Genomic DNA, 18,871 nt, shown 5'->3' with positions numbered 1-18,871 from the left:
GTAGAATTTAACCAGAATTTGAAGTACTTATGTATCCTTCACCCAAGAGCAGTTATCCTTCTTTTTAAGTCTCACACATTCAAACTAATGGACTTGCGAGCTACCCCCCAAGTGGTTGCATGCTTGTTCCAAATTCCTCTAGTCTTAGGTTCAAATCTTCTTACTCCCACTAACATTTCATGCCTTTCCTCCACACACACACACAAAAAAAACATAATCTAACATTATCCAAGGCACTGGAAACTTTCACATTTACCGACCGCTAGTGAGTATTGACTCTGTGCTAGATATGGAGGGAACAGAAGACTTCACAATGGATGATGGAAATGACAGGACAAATTCAGATGATCCTTCATTACCAAGACCTATTGTACCAATACTTGTGCTGTCATGAATTATCTCCGGCAACAGGACATCTCCCTCAAGGTATTGAATCACTTGCCGCATGCTGGGTCTTGTCGCTGCATCGGACTTGGAGCAAAGCAGGCCTAGTTTCAAAACCAACTCCATTTCCTCCTCCAAATAATCTCCTCCCAATCTAGGATCACTTGACTCGAGAATCACTCCCTCTTTCCATTTCTTGAAAACCCAATCAACCAAAACCACGTCGTCAGGCGACTGTTGTAGCTGTATGGGCCTCCTTCCACAAGCTACTTCAAGTATGAATGCACCGAAAGAAAACACATCAGTGCTTGGCGTTGCCTTTCCGGTTCTAGAAAGCTCTGGTGCAAGGTACCCAATTGTCCCCACCACATGGGTAGTTTCGAGGTTTGCTCCATGATCGTGTAATCTAGCAAGACCGAAATCCCCAAGCCTTCCGTTTAGATCAGAGTCCAATAGAACATTACTAGACTTCACGTCTCTGTGAAGAACAACTTGTTCCCATTCTTCGTGCAGATACAGAAGGGCGGATGCTACTCCTCTGATGATACGATAACGTTGTGCCCAGTCGAGGATTGGCTTTTCATTGCTAAATAGGAACTTGTCAAGGCTTCCATTCGGCATATAATCATAGACCAAGAGCAGCTCTCCCTTCCGCCGGCTATAGCCAAGGAGCTGCACCAAATTCCTGTGCCTTAGCCTTCCCATGCTAGCAATTTCAGCCACAAACTCCTTCATTCCTTGTTTTGAATCATGGGAGATTTTCTTGACTGCAACTTGTTCCTTCGAGGAGGGAAGAATTCCTCTATAAACCTTGCCGAAACCTCCTGCTCCAAGAAGCTCTTCATCTATGAAACCTCTGGTAGCTTTGAAGAGATCCTTATAGGAAAACCTATGAGGGCCATATTCCCTTTCCCAATATTCACGTATTTCTTCATACTTTTTCCTCCTCAACATATAAAATGTCCCTGCAATTGTGATAGTCAGCCCAATGAATACTATTGTTACTGACACTGTAATTTCTAGTCCGGGTTTCAGTATTGGTTTTCTTTGATGAGGAAGTGGAGGAAGTGAAGGAAGCTTTGAAATTTCTAGGCCCTGTGCTTTCCCACTTTTATTGAAGCTCCAACCAAGAATGTAGTGGTTCCCTGAAACTGCTCCTCCCGTAGCAGCAGAGAAACCAACATACATTGAATCCAACAGAATTGAAGAAAGGTTGATTTGTGTTGACATGAGAGACTGATCTGGTTTGGGGCTTGAAATAGGAGCTAGTGTTACATTGAGTACATTCTCAAACCCATCGTACTCTATCCAAATGTGCAATGGACTCCCACTTACAAGCTCCAAGCGCCGATTAATTTGTTCCCTGTTGGAGTAATAAGCGACGGTAGCAGATACATTTGATACTAAGCTGTTAACATCAATTCCAACATGGTTACCGTTTATATCATTGAATTCAGGATTCTCAATGGTATCGAGCTCAATTGCCAATAGATGATTGGAAGGGAGCCCAATGTTAGAAGAATTGAGGAGCCCAAAATACTGGTTTCCTATGGCTTGGGTGAAGTCTGTAGATGGTGAGATCACAAAGGCCATTCCATTACTACTAATATTTGGTGTCTCGGGAACAATGGCAAACACAAAATGGGTGGAAAATGATAGAGCCTGGGGTAATGTGGAGGAAGATGCGTTGAACCTTATGGGAAGCTGGTAGAAAGCATGACCGGTTACGTTGTTTGAACTGTTGGTTAGCTGCAAAAGACCATTGGAATGGATTTTTGCAACCCCATCAAGGTGAATATTGGCTCCATTGAAGCCATTGTATGCGAACTGGTTTTCATCTACAGCCATGACTTGGGGATTCAAGCAAACATATAAAAGTATGAGAAAATAAACTGATACAGGTATGGAAGTCATTTACCAATTTAGGGAAGAGCTTCTTTTTTTGGGGGTGGTGGTAATTAGGGAAGAGCTTCTTGCTTGTAGCAAGCCAACAATGGATGGTTTGTCTTGTTTGAAAATAGATTCTTCTCTGTTATAAAACATCAGGGTCTCCTTCCAAGGGTAAAACGGGGATTTGGGGAGTCAACACCGTTGCATAGAGGGCAGCAGGTTAGCTAAAGAAACCTAAGTTTGTTACTGAATGAGAATAACTTCACTGTGATTCCAATTTGGCAGTCACCATGTCATTCTCGTTATGGTTATCCTTTGATAGAATGGAAGACCACACAAACAAACCATAATTTAAATGAAGACTACTTAAGGAACAAACTAGGATCATCTCCATTTGATAGAAGGATAAAGGATCACTTCGTGAGCAATGATTTTCATGTTGGGTTTGTGAAGCCTGATTCTGTTTGGTTTGTCACTTTACAAACTATGGTGGGGTTTGACAGCAGGGGCTTCCATCGTGCCAAAATCAAGATGAATATAACCCGTAAAATACGCAAAATGGAATTTGGTAGTGACGTGGTAGTAGGGGTATCGATCCACAGGGACAAGAATTACTTCAACCCTAGAAATTGATTTCCAAATTAGTTCAAGAATAAAGAATTGCTGATTTCAATTGTAACTAAATTCACTAAAAAGAGAATTTAGATTTCTTTAGGAAGTTGAAGGAAACGTAGGATATCAGATCCACCAACTCTATAATGAATGGTTCGAGATATTTTGCACTAATCTCGTTAAATCAATTAATGTATTTCCGCTATAAGCCTAAATGCTATCTTTTAGAAATTCGATTTTGGGTGAGCTAAGAATAAACCATCTTTGATAGCACAGACTGCTTATGCTGAATTAACACTAAACTAGGCCGTAGTCGTCTTATTCTAAGCATGGCTTATCTTTGACTTACCATATACTCGGTAGTATGACTGCTGTATTTATTATATTCACAGAAAATAAATGCAACATGGCTTATTTTTTATTTACCATATAATCGGGAGTATGACTGCTGTATTTATTATATTCACAGAAAGTAAATGCAACAAACACCGTATATTGGAATGAGATTTATTTGAAACAAAAGTCAGGATTATAAAATCACCACATTTCATTGATCTAATCGCAAAATAGAATTACAAAGTAAAACAAACCAAAGTTACAAAGCTGGGGCTTACCTATACCTTAATTGGATGGTTTAGTTCGCCGTTTGAAATGGGGAAGACTGATTTTCACTTGAGAGTTCAGTGTTTGCTCCTTTGGGGAATTATTCAGAAAATGAGGAGGAGCTCCCTTCTGTCTTTTTCCATTTCCCCTGAAAGACTGGGTAGTCCTTTTTTCCTTCTTGGACGGCCCTTGGGAGGCTTATGGAAGAGTTGTATTTTTCTTTGCTTTTTTTCCCCAGGAGAGCTCCCCCTTCTTGCCTTTCATGCATGCAATTTGCAAGAGTAATATCTAAATCAAGTCATAAATACTCTCCATACACAAGGAGGATGACTGAAACAAATGTTTTGCTTCCAAATAATTCGTTGGCAGTTAGCTAATGCACGGAACTTTATTTTTATGTTATTTTTATACCTCTTCTGGTGTTTGTGGGGTTGGAAGACTACAAAGATGCCATTTTCCATGGTGTGAGTAACTTCTTGCATTGTTATGATATAAAGTTTCTTTGTTGATGAAAGAATTCGAGAAAAAAAGATACTAGTTTATTTTTTTTACTGCAATTACTAGAAGTTAAAGCTACCAAGATGCAAGAAGTTAACAACTAGCAGTTAGATGATGTTAACAATGTTGTTTTGTGTTTATTATTGGATTGGGGTTGTGCACTACTCTATTAAGCCTTCTGGGTATGAAGATTTGATTTGAACACGCAACTCTAATTTTCTTGTCAAGCCATTAGGCTTAAATCCCTCCCAGCAGTAGATGATGCTGCCAATGTTGCTACAACTCTATTTTAACTTTCTTGGTGAGAAGACTTGTTTTGAACAGAAGTCTCATTTTCTTGTCAAGCAATTCAACTTGGACTCAATTTGAACAAAAAATGAAGCCAATTTTTTCTGGGACGAAGTGTTTTTGTCTGCAACATGATGGAGAGTTGTGCATTTTGTTCATTGTTTGCCCACTGAACACTAAACACAAGATTAGATCTACCAAAATAAAACTGTTTCTTCACATAGCACAGACAAAACAGCATCAACTGATGGAAGGAGAGAGCGATGGTGTGTGGAAGCTCTAACTGCCTTGAATTCATCTTTGAGGGTGATTAAAAATGAACACAGCGAGTTTCTTCTCTGAACTTGAAGTAGTATAATTCAGTATCCACTGTCCACTTTGGTTCCATGAGTGTCAATTCATCCCAATTGATGGACATTTCAGAGTGAAAATCAGAGACAGATTGTCCTCTCTTTTGTTTCAGATCTCGAATATCAATCTCAAGCTTGTATTTTCTTGAAAAGTTAGTTTGAACATAGAGCCATGCGAGAAAATCCCAAACTTGTTTTGCAGTCTCAAACTTACCTAGTTGCATGCTAATAGAGACACTAACAGATTTTTCAATCCAGGTAAAGATTTTACGGTTATCCCATTCATCCAATTCCTAGACAAAGGCATCATCCTTTTGATCGTTGGATTTAAAGGGATATGTTTTCTTACCAGTGACACACTTCCACGTGCCTTTTCCTTTCAGAAAACTAAGCATGAGACCAATGGCTGTAATTGCGACCGTCTAATTTGACAGAGATGGTTTGAACAACATCAGATGAGGCCATATTGGTAGGAAAAGACTAATGCAAACAGATATCAGGGCAAGGATGCAAGAGTTATACTGATTACCGGGTCTAGACACATCAAAGAGGGCTTATCAAGGAAAAACAAAGTAGTACTCAGAAGCAATCAACTAACTGAGATTGACTACCCCTAGAATGAGAGACAACCAGGAGAGGAAGACACCAAACAGAACAATGGGCTCTGATACCATGTAAATTAAAGAAGTGCAATATCAATAAATAACCTTTTTTTAAAATGCAATATCAATCACTTACTTGTATTAAACTCAATAATCCAGTTTATAGTACAATGACAGATAGGAACGTGATCCTTCAGGATCTTCTAATAGCTAAGGCAATAAATCTAGACTAGACTACATGAGCACACTTAGGCAACACAGTCACACACGAGTATATCAAAAGACGATATTTGCTAATGATACTGTACATGAAATTCAAAGAAAGTGGGCTACAGAAGCTGTAGAATTTAACATACACGTGCTTCTGTATATACCAATATCTGTAATATCCAACTCACTATCTTCCTAAGCAGAATTTGAAGTACTTATGTCTTCTTCACACAATAGCAGTTATCCTTCTTTTTAATCTCACTCATTCAAGCTTTTAACTTGCGAGCTAGCCCAAGTGGTTTCATGCTTGTTCAAAGTTCATCTAGTGCTAGGTTCAACTCTTCTAACATCCTAACACTCCTTGCCTTTCCTCCCAAAAAAAAACAACAAGATCTAGCATATACAAGGCACCGAAAACTTTCAAATTTACCGACCGCTGTTGAATATTGACTCTGTGCTAAACATCGAGTGAGCAGAAGACTTCACAATGGATGACGGCAATGACGTGACACACTCAGAAGATGCTTCATTACCTAGACTTTTTGTACCAATACTTGTGCTATCATGAATTATCTCCGGCAACAGGACATCTCCATCAAAGTACTGCATCACTTGCCGCATGCTAGGTCTTGTCGCTGCATTAGACTTTGAGCAAAGCAGGCCAAGTTTCAAAACAAACTCCATTTCCTCCTGCAAATAATCTCCTCCCAATCTAGGATCACTTGTCTCGAGAATCGCTCCCTCTTTCCAATTCTCAAAAACCCAATCGACCAAAATCACCTCTTTAGGCGACCGTTGTGGCTGTATGGGCCTCCTTCCACAAGCTACTTCAAGTATGAATGCACCGAAAGAAAACACATCAGTGCTTGTGGTTGCCTTTCCGGTTCTAGTAAGCTCTGGTGCAAGGTACCCAATTGTCCCAACCACATGGGTAGTTTCGGGGTTTGCTCCGTGATCGTATAATCTAGCAAGACCGAAATCCCCAAGCCTTCCATTTAGATCAGCATCCAATAGAACATTACTAGCCTTCAAGTCTCTGTGAAGAACAACTTGGTCCCATTCTTCGTGCAGATACAGAAGGGCGGATGCTACTCCTCTGATGATACGATAACGTTGTTCCCAGACGAGGATTGGCTTTTCATTGCTAAATAGGAACTTGTCAAGGCTTCCATTCGGCATATAATCATAGACCAAGAGCAGTTCTCCCTTCCGCCGGCTATAGCCAAGGAGCTGCACCAAGTTCCTGTGCCTTAGCCTTCCCATGCTAGCAATTTCAGCCACAAACTCCTTCATCCCTTGTTTTGAATCATGGGAGACTTTCTTGACTGCAACTTGTTCCTTCGAAGAGGGAAGTACTCCTCTATAAACCTTTCCGAAACCTCCTGCTCCAAGAAGCTCTTCATCTATGAAACCTCTAGTAGCTTTGAAGAGATCCTTATAGGAAAACCTATGAGGGCCATATTCCCTTTCCCAATCTTCACGTATTTCTTCATAATTCTTCCTCCTCAACATGTAAAATGTCCCTGCAATTGCGATAGTCAGCCCAATGAACACTGTTGCTACTGACATTGTAATTCCTAGACCGGGTTTCAGTATTGGTTTTCTTTGATGAGGAAGTGGAGGAAGTGAAGGAAGCTTTGAAATTTCTAGGCCCTGTGCTTTCCCACTTTTATTGAAGCTCCAACCAAGAATATAGTGGTTCCCTGAAATTGCACCCGTAGCAGCAGAGAAACCAACATACATTGAATCCAACAGAATTGAAGAAAGATTGATGTGTGTTGACAGGAGAGACTGATCCGGTTTGGGACTTGTAATAGGAGCTAGTGTTACATTGAGTACATTCTCAAACCCATCATACTCAATCCAAACATGCATTGGACTCCCACTTACAAGTTCCAAGGTCCGGTTTATCCGTTTCCTGTTGGAGTAATATGTGACGGTTGCAGATACATTTGATACTAAGCTGTTAACATCAATTCCAACATGGTTATCATTTGTATCATGGAATTCAGGATTTACAAGGGAATCGAACTCAATTGCCAACAGATGGTTGGAAGGGAGCCCATTGTTAGAAGAATTGAGGAGCCCAAAATACTGGTTTCCTATGGCTTGGGTGAAGTCCGTAGATGGTGAGATGGCGAAGGCCATTCCATGACCACTCACATTTGTTATCTCAGGAACAATGGCAAACACAAAATGGGTGGAAAATGATAGAGCCTGGGGTAACGTGGACGAAGATGTATTGAATCCTATAGGATGCTGGTAGAAAGCACGACCGATTTGATGCTTTGAAAAATTGGTTAGCTGCAAAAGACCATTGGAATGGATTTTTGCAACCCCTTCAAGGCTAATATTGGCTCCATTGAAGCCATTGTACGCGAATTGGTTTTCATCTACACCCATGGCTAGGGGAATCAAGCAAACATGTAAAAGTATCAGAAAATAAACTGATACTAGTGTGGAAGTCATTTACCAAATTTCGGGAAGAGCTTCTTGCTTGCAGCAATGGATGGTCAGTTTTGGTTGGAGATAGATTATTCTTTGTTATTATGCATAAGGGTCTCCTGCCAAGGGTTAAAACGGGCATTTGGGTAGTCAACACCGTTGCATAGAGGGCAGCAGGTCAGCTAATTAAAGAAACCTAATTTTGTGACTGAATGATAATAACTTCACTGTGGTTCCAATCTAACAGTCACCATGTCATTCTCCTCATAGTTATACTTTAATAGAGAATGGAAGACCACACAAACAAACCATAATTTAAGTGAAGACTACTTATGGAACAAACCAGGATCATCTCTTTTCAGAGATGGATTAAGGATCATTTTGTGAGTAATGATTCTCATGTTGGATTTGTGAAGCCTGGTTCAGTTTGGTTTGTCACTTTGCAAACTATGACAGGGTTTGACGGGAGGGGCTCTCATCATGTCAAAATCGAGATGAATATAACCCGTAAATGCGCAAAATGGAATTTGGTAGTAAAGTGTTAGTACGGGTTTCGATCTACAGGAAGAAGAATTAATTCAATTCTAGAAATTTATTTCTAAATTAATTAAAGATTAAAGATTTGCTTATAACTAAATTTACTTAAAAGAGAGTTAAGATTTTTTTAGCAAGTGAAAAGAAATTTATGTGGATGGTTTAGTTCACCGTTTGGAATGGGGAATACTGATTTTGACTGGAGAGTTTAGTGTTTGCTTCTTTGGGGAATTATTCAGAGATGAAGATAGGTAGTCTTTTTTTCCTGCTTGGACTGCCCTTTGGAGTCTTATGGAAGCCTTTCTTTGTCTTTTACGGTCCGAGTGACAGGGCCAGTTTACGCACACTTCAACTAATCTCCTTTCCGATCCGGTGAAAGACAAGTCATTCACACCGGAACTAGAAAATTCACAAAAAAATTACTTTCTTGTAGCCTGACTCTAAGAATCGAAATCTAGTCAATTGTGTAAGGAACAAACCCACCGACCAAACTAACCCTTAGTGCTCTCCCTTTCTTGCCTTCCATGTATGCAATTTATTCTCCTCTTTTTTTATTGGTCGAAGAATGCATCTTGTCCACAGTGCACCAGGGTTAATATAGTTTCATGTTTCATTAATTAAAATAAGTACTAATTTTTTAAATTAAACTTGATGTATTGTGAGAGAATAACATATCTCATAAAGACAAAAATAAGTACTTAAAAAATAAATAAATAACCCTTACCGGTACGGGACTTGAATTCCAATTAGCTCTCTCTTGGCTTCATTTCTTTTCACTCTCCTATTTTTAAGCAAACTTTTGTAGAACCTGCCACGCACTTTAAAAAAAAAACCGCAAATTTTTGTTGTATCACATTATGTATAGTTTGTTGGACTCAATTGCGATTCTGAAAGAGTAATCAAGTTTCTGTTGTGGAATGGCTAACTAGATCATTTCTACCATTTCAGTGTGCTTAAAGGTTTCACTTTACATAGAATTATTCTATAAAAATGGGATTATCTTGTTCGAAAAAAAAAGGTTTCACTTTACTTTTTGACCAGCGAGAAAATACATATATTATATATAAGAAAACAGTACATTAAAAACGGACACTACCAGTCTGAAATATATAAACAACAAATAAACACAATAAAATAAAAAAAGAAAAGCCGCCTAGAAACACGACGCTGGAGCCGGACCCGTCGAACACACTCATAAAGAGGGGTTAGAGAGGTCGAAGATAAGAGGCCAAATTTAAACACAGAACAGACCCTTCTGGATGACCCGCCGACCGAGGAAAAAAAGAGCTAGGTGTCCACTGTCCACGTATTAATGATTTGAATATGACAATTAGTAAGATATTTTAAAATAGCTATTCAAGACTTTTCGATGACTACTTGAGAAAGGCAGTACAACTACTCAGGAGTGAATAGACCAAATGCTTGTTTTGGCTCATTAAATTAAGTGGTTTATATTTTTGTTTTTGTTTTTATTTAATTTTTTTTGCATTTATTTTACGTCAAACTTTTGTGACTTATTGATTCGTGTCAAACGAGAGGAATCGGAAAAGTAAAAAATTATTATCGCAACTCATATTTTTTGAATAAAAACTAAAATAAGCCAAAAAGACTGGATTTTTTTATTTTTTTGTTGTCTTTATTCAAAAAATTGTGAGTTTTGATCATAATTTTTTACTTTTTCGATTCTTCTCAACAAGATGAATCAATGAGTCATAAAAGTTTGACGCAAAATTAACAAATGCTAATTTTTTTGAATAAAGACAAAAAAAAAAATAGTGATTTTAACTTATCCCAAAACAATAATAAGACATGAAGATGTTTCCAATTCCACGACAAATTGTCATGGTACTGAAAATGTTGAAATAGCTTATCAGGTCTTGAAGACTTCTCCAATAGAAAGGTCACGCACAAAAAATTTAATAAATTTCGCCCATCAAATTCGGCTTATTTTTGGAATAAACCAGGAAAGTAAAATATTTTGACCAAATGAAATATCTTCTTTGATTTGGTGCAGAGAAATTGAAAAAATATGCACGCAAGTATTTTATTTTATGATCAGAAAACTTGACCTCTTTGTTTAGGGGACTTTTAAAAGAGAACAGATGGAGTATTTTTTTTGCCCTCATTGATGTACTATTCAACCTTTTTGCGTGGAAATTGTATTAAAGAGAAAGTTTGAATGTATGGTGAAGTTCGAAAGATTTTTTTGGGTTATTAAGTGGAAAACAAATAGATCGAGGAGAGAATATTCGGGGCCGAGATGGATTTTCGTGAGATTTTTCTATTTATTTCATGAGAATTTAACGTATATCTTACACGTGTTTAGCATATAGTTTAGATATACAGGTTCTCCACTTAGATGAATTGTCAAGCTAAGACGGCATCTGCATCTAGGAGTGATATCAGTTCGGTCGGTTTTTTGGAATTTTAGCAACCGAAATATCAGTTCGGTTTTCCATATTCACCTACCGAAACCGACCGAAAGGGATATCGATTTTTTCAGTTTCGCTTCATTCGGTTTTCGGTTTTAAGTTATGGGCCTCTTTTGGGCCTCAAAAAATAGAATAAAATAATGATTCACACATATATTGGGCCCATTTGGGCTAAAAATGCAAGATTTATATATCTTAACACACTACAAAATCATTTGGGCCAAAATACATAAACAAATTTCATACTTTTAAAGCTTCATTTGGGCCAGTAAATTACAAACAAAAAAAAATTATGATCCAAACTGTGGTAGGGTATGTATAATTCGGTTCGGTTCGGTTTTTTCGGTTGAAACCTCAGTAAAATCGAAAACTGAACCAAAAAAATAAATTTCTATAAACAAAAACCGAACCGAACCGAATTTCTCCCCCAAACCGAACCGATTACTTCGGTCGCTTTTTTCGGTTTTTCGTATCACCCCTATCTGCATTCATCCCCATCATACCTACGAACAATCCTCTCATCTAGTCCATTGGGATCGACTGTTTGTCTCTTTCACCATAACATTATTTAACAAGAATCGCAGTACCTATACTACTCCGTATATGGTAGTACCAAAAAAAAATTATGCAGTACCCATACTAAATGGTAGTACAAAAAAATTTATTACGTTTAATACTACTTAACCCTCATCGATGCACTATTTAAGCTTTAAGTTGAAAATTGTATTAAAAGAGAGTTGAACGTGAGAGAGGAAGTTTGAAAGATTTTTTTCAAGTTGTTCAAACTTCAAAGGAAACCGATAGAGGGAGAGAGAATATTAGCGGCCGAGGCGGATTAGGAATGTGTGGGATTGATAGTAGCACTAATACTGTCCTAAACACAAGAATGATTACACCATGACTTAGACTTCAAGCTTATCGATACGAAGAATAGAACCTCTGCATTCAAATGTATTTTTAATGGTTCACATTTCAAAAATTATCTTACAGGATACTATTACACACCATTAAAAAGTATCTGACTAATCCATTAAAAACACTTTAAGATGGCTCGGATCGTGTACCATACCTCTACAATGCACCAAGACATTACAAGGTCTCTGACTCCTAGAATCTCTGTGCGACATAAGGCCCGATGGGGAATCACTGCATCAAAAAATACACGCTGCAACTTTTGCTCAGATTTCATATCGAAACAGAAAGAGTTCTGTACTTGTATTAACAGTAAGTCTCAAATTACTAGCTCGCATTAGTTGAGATCTAATAGACCAGAAATAATGTCAGGAACCACATTCCCCTGCTGAAACACTGCCGGAATCAAAACGTAAACGAAGTACTTCTCTGTACAACAAAACTTTGAAGACGTAATGCAAGTAGTTGTAAAGGAAACAAATCAAACCCGGAAAAGAAACACGAACTAGAAAGAAAGCCGAGGAACAAGAACATGTAATGCTCAGTATTCAACAACTGCCGTCTGTTGATTAACTTCCAGCTTATTGATGAAAAACTAGGTTTAATAGAGTTATCACTTCACCATGTAACATCATCATTTGTAAATCAAAACATGGGTCAAGAATATATTTTCTGACTTGCTGCTATTTGCAAAGACCAGAAACAACACAGCAGTAGCCTCGTTCCACTTCAGCATAACACGGAAGTATGCGCTGTGTCGCAGTGACACCTTGTGTCTTTTCCTTATTCCATAGTAACCCCTTTTGATACAACTCAAAAGGCTTCCTAGAATTTTGGAAGTCCACCCGTGTCTAGCATTTTCAGGATGAGGTTGAGTTCAGCGAGGTAAGCTTGTACCAAGTTTATCAAACCTTCGAATCTACAGAAAAATGATTAAAAATGTAATCTCAAATTCCTATGCAAACACAGTGTAGATAAATAACAAAAAAGGCTATTAAATAGGAGAAATGTCATTTTTAAATGTAACTAACAGCACCAGTTGCACTCAATCCCCTACAATATCATTTCAGCAATGACAAGACTGATAATGAAACAATGATCTGGTTTTCATTCATATAAATCCCACGCTGTACGAACTTTGTTGTCCTCAGTGTCCATCGGTAGAGGTAGTATGGATAGTAAATTTGCTGTATTTATCGCCTTTCACGTCACTCTTGGAAATAAGAACCACTTTCTAGTGTACAACAATTGAGAACCTTCAGGTATTACCAGAAATTGACGGAATGAAATGGCCCGGAAGATGTTATACCCCAAAAGGCTTGAAACTAAGAAGGAAGAAAGGAAACGATAAAATGAGAGATAGTGAACCTAAGCAAAGGGAGACAAATGAAGAAATTAAGGAACTCAAGAGGATCGTCAAGAATAGTGATTTAGTGTGGTTGAACAACACAATAAGATGATAGCTCAGATATCTTAGGGCTCCATATGGTATCAGAAGCACATGGGAATGCCTTGCTTAAAATCCTCGCAATGAAGCCCATGTCGCCCCCATTATTTCCCTTGAAAAGTCTAAACATCTAGTGGACAAGTCTCGGCCACAAAGGTTATCACTTTACCGAGGATGAAACAACTCATGGTACTTGTCAGACTTCATCTTCCATAAAAAAAAAAACTCCATTCCCAATTTTACAGCTATTAAACCTAATGTGTCTACTCACTGCATAATATCCATCCAAAACATGCACCAATCATCCTACCGCATATGAGGAAGAGAATAAAACAGAAACTTCTACGAAAGAACAACGGTGTACTTACATACTGCATGCACCTAGCATAAGTGGATCAGTTTATTAAGCAAAGGGCTGCATAGCCTAGCTAGAGCTTGACATAGCCTAGCTCAAGCGGTGGTCATCTTGCCACTTCCAAGCTGTTCCACCCACGATTGGGTATAGCTCACTCGTTTGCAGTTTATTTAGATGAAACCAAGCTTTACTCGAGATTAAACAGTATGCATATGCATAAACGTAAATGAATTTATTACCGAAAGCGTGCACAAACCACAAGTACCATCTCTCAAATCCGTCTCATGGATCTTGACCACAAAATTGGAAATGTGAAAAAAGATCCCCTAATCTTGGAGAGCAAGTGGATATAACATAAGATTATAGAAGTAATCTTACTTAACCTAAAAGATTAACACATAAAACAATGATGCCAATGAATACATACGAATAATCAAAATTTCGAACATTAGGAAAGAAGCATCATTAAAGCTGACAAAAATCCCAAAAAGGACCTGTATGTCTAATCCAATTAGCTAAGAATTACATAAGCAACACATTTCCAAGTACTGCATAGCGTCATACTTTAAGCTAGAGGACCAATTCAGGAAACGATTCAATGATCAACAGAACTTGAGGGGGGAACCAGCATTTCTTTCTACAAGTCACTCCAACTAACAAAATACAGATTTTTCATAATTAATTAGCAAAGATTATATACAATTGAGCAGCGCAAATATCAAGTTCAATGGAAAATCAACAGGAACCCGGCTCTAAGCAATCTAGCTCAAGTAAAAGATCTAAATAAATCTCAGTTGTGATTCACAAATCACAATGCAACCACATTTGGGTCAAGTATCAATTCTGCATAATGAATTTCCATCAGTAAACTAAGGCAGCAAGAAACAACAATTAAAGCAAGATTGATAACACGACCAAATAATAGACAAATAAAGTATCCAATTGACCAAGAAACTCACCTCTCCTTCAAAGTTATTGTTACTTATCATTAGGAGTAACATGTTGATAGGATGCAAATGAGCCAAACTTATTTCCAGACCAGTCCCTCTGCGGCACCATACTATATGGATGTGACTCAAACCCGTGATAAGAACCAGGTGTGGCCAGATTACCCATAGGCATCCCCAGATGGCCATTACCGTGGGCCATGCCAAACACTGGCATATGCATCATCTGCGGTGGGTAAGGCATTGGAATCGGAACCTGGACTTGCCCATTCCCATGCCCCTGTACACTTCCTCCGGACCTGAGATATAAGAAGTCGTTAATACTCTTGCAAATTACTCTCCGAAGAAAAAGAGACACATATAGAGCGAAAGCAATACTAAAGTTTTTCCCAATTGATTTCCTTAACCTTTTGTGTACGAGAAGAAAGACATACTCCACATAAATCTGTGGAGAGCTTTAACAAGCGGAAATGGAAGAAAACTAAAAGAAAACCAAAACAATTTTGTTCAAGCCGTCCCCAAGTTTTTTGGGGCCCAAAGAGAGTTTGGGGCCCTATGTATAACCGCAACATGATATTATTTTATTAATTGGAATATATATGTGTTATATTTCTATTGATACAATGGTAACGCAGATTCATCCTCAATAATTTTGACATATAAAATCTGTCAAGATTCAAACCATCCCCCTGCTTCTTCTTCAAATCCTTCTAAAAGGTCAGCTTTCGACAGTAAACCAACAATACATAATACGTTTATAACTTTTACTAATTGGGGGCCTAGTTTCCGGTAATATTTTTGGGGCCCCAAGCAACCACCTTGCTCACCTTGCCTATGGGACAGCCATGATATTGTTACAAATTTTATAAGTACTTTTTACATCTTAGTTAACGAAATAATACTCTCCAATGTTCATATTGTGGCATAAACACATTACCACGTCCCCGTTTACCATAGTTACCCTCTTTATTTCCTCAAACATTTTAAAAATCTGAACAGAGAGAAGTTTTAGAAGGAAGATACAAAATAACAAGAGCAATGCCACAAACACAAGAATTCCAACAACATTGTGAACAATGTTGATTCATCGGGGAATTGAAAATTACCAATCTCACAATTACTACCAATGAATCAGTGCCACATTGACATGTTAAACACAATGTTGGGCATATTTTTGTGCTTTTAGACTTTGTCAAATAAAAAGGCCTTTAAAGTGTGTAAACATATGAGAAGCTAAGCTTGTCAAGTTGGTTTTCTCATCTGCCTCCTAGTGGAGGCATGAGTTCGAGCCCCACGGGGGGCGCGACTGGTGTCCAGGGCTATTGATAGCCTCTGAACCCCTTGTGAACTACTCCTTCCGTCCGGATTTAATAGTCTTTTTTTGGAGTTCGTGTCATTTTTCAATCGATTATATCTTCTATCGAGATCTATCAAACAAAATCCATATTCGATATGAAATTCATTACGGATTCAAAAATATAACCTATATTTTAACCGGTTAGAATAGAACTAGGGACAATTAAATCCGGACAGAGGGAGTAACATACTAACTAACTAACCCTCTGCTGATGTATAAAGGTGACAAAAATAAAAATTTGTGTAAACATATGTATTTAATTAGAAACAAAATACTCTAACACTCTTACTTACCACGTCCCCGCATCCCTTCTTCTCGTTTCCGGTACCATAGCTCCGGACTCATGTAAGCTCTGAGGCACAGGGGTTGACGCAAACAGAGGGTCCGATGCTGACGGACCCTCACTCGATAACCCCTGCATCCTCTTCAGATACAGCCTATACTTCTGCAAGTGACTCGCCACGTTTTCTCTCGTCAATCCCTCCACGTTCATCAGCTGCATAATCGTCTTCGGCACCGCGTTCTTTATCCCTAAATGCGCCACCACCTCCACGAACCTCTTGTGCAGCTGCGGCGTCCACACGAGCCGCGGCCGCTTCATCGCCGCTGCCGCCCGTGCCGCCGCATCGTCGTTTCCGTTTTCCGCCGCGTCATCCTCTGTAGCACCACCTCCTGCTGGTCAAAGTTGTTAATAATTTAATATTATTATATTAACATGAATTATTATTCTTGCACACCATTTTTTATAGATTCACCCCAAAATTAATACTCCATCAGTCCCCCAAAATGATAGTATCCTATGAAAAGAAGGGCACTTTTTTTTAAAAAAGAAAGCACTTCCGTTCATAATTTTTTGTTCAGAAATTTACTTTAATTTGGTGCAAAAAATTCAAAAAATTATGAACGTAAGTGCTTTCCTTTTTGGTCCGAAAATTGATATCTTTAATTTGGTGCGAAAAAATCATAAAATTATGAACGAAAGTTCTTTCTTTTTAGTCTAAAATTGAACGTCTTTTCCCAGGTTACCGTCAAAAACTCAAAATGGGACGGAGGTAGTAAAAAATGCATAGTGCAAGCAACAATGCATTTATAAAAAAGTGGAATTCAAAATCATTTTCCTATTAAAGTATACAAAACATCCAGCACCTTCAATCCTCCTCAACTTCCTCGGATCCGACCCGTCCATCGTCGGATCCGCCTCCTCGTCGTTGAACGACTTGAAGTTAACATTGCCCGACGAGGACAGCGCGTGCAGCTGCCCCCGGATACTCGAGAGCGTGTCCTGCGACGCGCGGTGGACGTCGATCGCGCTCCGGCGAGGCTCCGGCGAGATGCTGAACGCCGTCGCCAGTTCCCGCGGGATCAACGGCTGAGACAACGGCGTCAGGTCCTCGGCGCTCGGCAGCCCCACCTCCCACTCCATAACTCTCTCATCGCAATCAGCCATACTCTCTTCTTCGTCCATCTTCAGAGATTCAACTCAATTACAAACACCAGATTACAACAACATCTACGGCCTTTATTCTCCGATGATTCACCACAACAGCTGCGGTTTCGGATCAGAAGTGAGAGAAAATTGTGCGGGGTGTGAGAAGACGAAGTTAGAGAGAGAAAGAGGAGAGAGAGAGAGAGAGAGAGAGAGATGTGGGGTTTTGGGAGGAAAGGGGAAGGGGTAATTAAATGCGGGGGTCGCTATTGTTATTTGTGCTTTTTCTGAATTAATAAAGTGAAAGGGTGTGGAAAAAGTGCAGAATCCGAATCCAGATCGGTACTTTACGGGTGCCAACGTGGAGGCCTTAGCTAGATATTTTAGATCCTCTGTAAATATCTCGCCCTTTTGGAGTGAAATTACGAAAATGGTCGAGCGAGACGGGAAGATATGGGAGGGCTTTTCCGGAATTTGGTACTAAAGTAGTAGTGCGGTGCCGGTTGGCCCTTGAGAGTTGAGAAAAGGCCCAATGTGAGGGGGTTTAAGGATTTGGTGAAAGGGGGGGGGTGTACGTGGACGAATGGGAGTGGAGAGTGTTGGTGGACAGCTGGGACGTGGGACGTGGAGGATTTTTAGTGGCAAAGCTCGGAAAGAATTCGTGTATAGGTACGGCAGAGAGAGCGGAAGCGCAAACGCGAGCGTAAAAGTGTTTTTGAAAACACATTTCAGATTGCTTAAACTCGCCAAGAGCGAGAATTGAAAAACGTGAACGCAGTGCGAGGATTGAGAGCGGGAGCTAGAGCATTTTTTAAGGATTATTTAATTAAAGCACATGACGGTGGATTCGAGCGAGCAGTTCTGCTTATCGAAGCGATATCCGGTGTGAGCCTCACACAAAATAGGTAATATTCACCTACTTCGTAAAACGGATAAATAAAATTGCACCCAAAGTGTTCACGTGGATCGAATGCAAGTTTAATCTAATGCTCAACGATAGGGCATTGCCATCATGGTGAGTTTCCCAAAATACAATAGGTTGGGCTAAACTTTATTGACATTAGCCATTTTGTCTCTTAAAAAAAACTTCTTTAGTCCCAAAAATTGACATATGTAACAAGAATGATTTGTCTCGAAATCTATGTTTCTTTAGCATGTTTAGGGAACTCACCCTCAATTATGAAAGAGATACCGTAGAAACCTTGTGCAATAGGGAAAAGGCATTGGACATCATCTCTCAAAGAGATTACTCCATGACGCACTAATTATGGTGTGATGTGCCCTTGGAACATTGTTCCGGCCTTCTAAAAGAGTGTGAAGTCCACAGAAATGTGTAGTTGGAACTGTCGTCCCTGCAATGTATGGTAGGAACTGCTCCAGTAGTATACAATAATTTGTCCATCTTCTTCATGCTTAGATAGCTCTCGTTGTTCCACTGCATCTTCTTTATAACAAAAGTTGTGATTCGATGAACCCACCACACTGACTTTGGGCCCAAAGCTTTAGGAATTGAAGGAATATCTGTACCATCCATGCCTTTAAAGTGTACCCTTATATGGGTAAACTGATCAAAACGTCT

General features: G+C 39.1%; 4 protein-coding genes across 11 annotated transcripts in view; all 4 read right to left on the bottom strand.

Moving 5' to 3' along the window:
• The window catches only part of LOC131316610 (L-type lectin-domain containing receptor kinase SIT2-like), a 69,018-nt gene extending 65,402 nt beyond the window's left edge, over positions 1–3,616 (bottom strand). The window contains exon 1 of the transcript XR_009197201.1: positions 3,501–3,616. The gene's annotated coding sequence lies outside the window, so the exon portion shown is untranslated. The remainder of the gene's footprint in view (positions 1–3,500) is intronic.
• Positions 1–17,548, bottom strand: part of LOC131316627 (transcription factor PCL1-like) — a 96,202-nt gene extending 78,654 nt beyond the window's left edge. Inside the window, exons 1-4 of one of the 5 annotated variants that reach the window (XM_058346079.1) lie at positions 17,013–17,499; positions 16,160–16,541; positions 14,522–14,808; positions 11,979–11,994 (exon numbers count right to left, since the gene is read on the bottom strand). In XM_058346079.1, the coding sequence (XP_058202062.1) occupies positions 14,541–14,808; positions 16,160–16,541; positions 17,013–17,331 (969 nt within the window). In that variant the 5' untranslated portion in view covers positions 17,332–17,499 and the 3' untranslated portion in view covers positions 11,979–11,994; positions 14,522–14,540. Of the gene's footprint in view, positions 1–11,978; positions 11,995–12,271; positions 12,680–14,213; positions 14,406–14,521; positions 14,809–16,159; positions 16,542–17,012 lie in introns of those variants that run through there. The other 4 variants (XM_058346086.1, XM_058346060.1, XM_058346066.1 and 1 more) reach the window with 4 other exon arrangements.
• LOC131316467 (L-type lectin-domain containing receptor kinase SIT2-like) lies at positions 213–3,639 on the bottom strand. 3 transcript variants are annotated; one of them, XM_058345864.1, is made up of 2 exons: positions 3,507–3,639; positions 213–1,349 (listed from the first exon to the last, which is right to left on the bottom strand). In XM_058345864.1, the coding sequence occupies exon 2, from the start codon at positions 1,336–1,338 to the stop codon at positions 253–255; it is 1,086 nt and encodes a 361-aa protein (XP_058201847.1). In that variant the 5' UTR covers positions 1,339–1,349; positions 3,507–3,639; the 3' UTR covers positions 213–252. The 3 variants fall into 3 exon arrangements, with proteins under 3 accessions (XP_058201847.1, XP_058201838.1, XP_058201831.1); XM_058345855.1 differs by having other exon boundaries at positions 3,501–3,637; XM_058345848.1 differs by lacking the exon at positions 3,507–3,639 and having other exon boundaries at positions 213–2,756.
• On the bottom strand, positions 5,366–8,130 carry LOC131316485 (L-type lectin-domain containing receptor kinase SIT2-like). 2 transcript variants are annotated; one of them, XM_058345879.1, is made up of 2 exons: positions 7,911–8,130; positions 5,366–6,960 (listed from the first exon to the last, which is right to left on the bottom strand). In XM_058345879.1, the coding sequence occupies exon 2, from the start codon at positions 6,947–6,949 to the stop codon at positions 5,864–5,866; it is 1,086 nt and encodes a 361-aa protein (XP_058201862.1). In that variant the 5' UTR covers positions 6,950–6,960; positions 7,911–8,130; the 3' UTR covers positions 5,366–5,863. The 2 variants fall into 2 exon arrangements, with proteins under 2 accessions (XP_058201862.1, XP_058201858.1); XM_058345875.1 differs by having other exon boundaries at positions 5,369–8,123.
• Positions 17,549–18,871: the final 1,323 nt, after the last annotated feature.

Source organism: Rhododendron vialii, chromosome 1a (genome assembly GCF_030253575.1).
Source record: "Rhododendron vialii isolate Sample 1 chromosome 1a, ASM3025357v1".
Classification (NCBI taxonomy): domain Eukaryota; kingdom Viridiplantae; phylum Streptophyta; class Magnoliopsida; order Ericales; family Ericaceae; genus Rhododendron; species Rhododendron vialii.
This window is presented reverse-complemented; position numbering and strand designations above follow the sequence as displayed.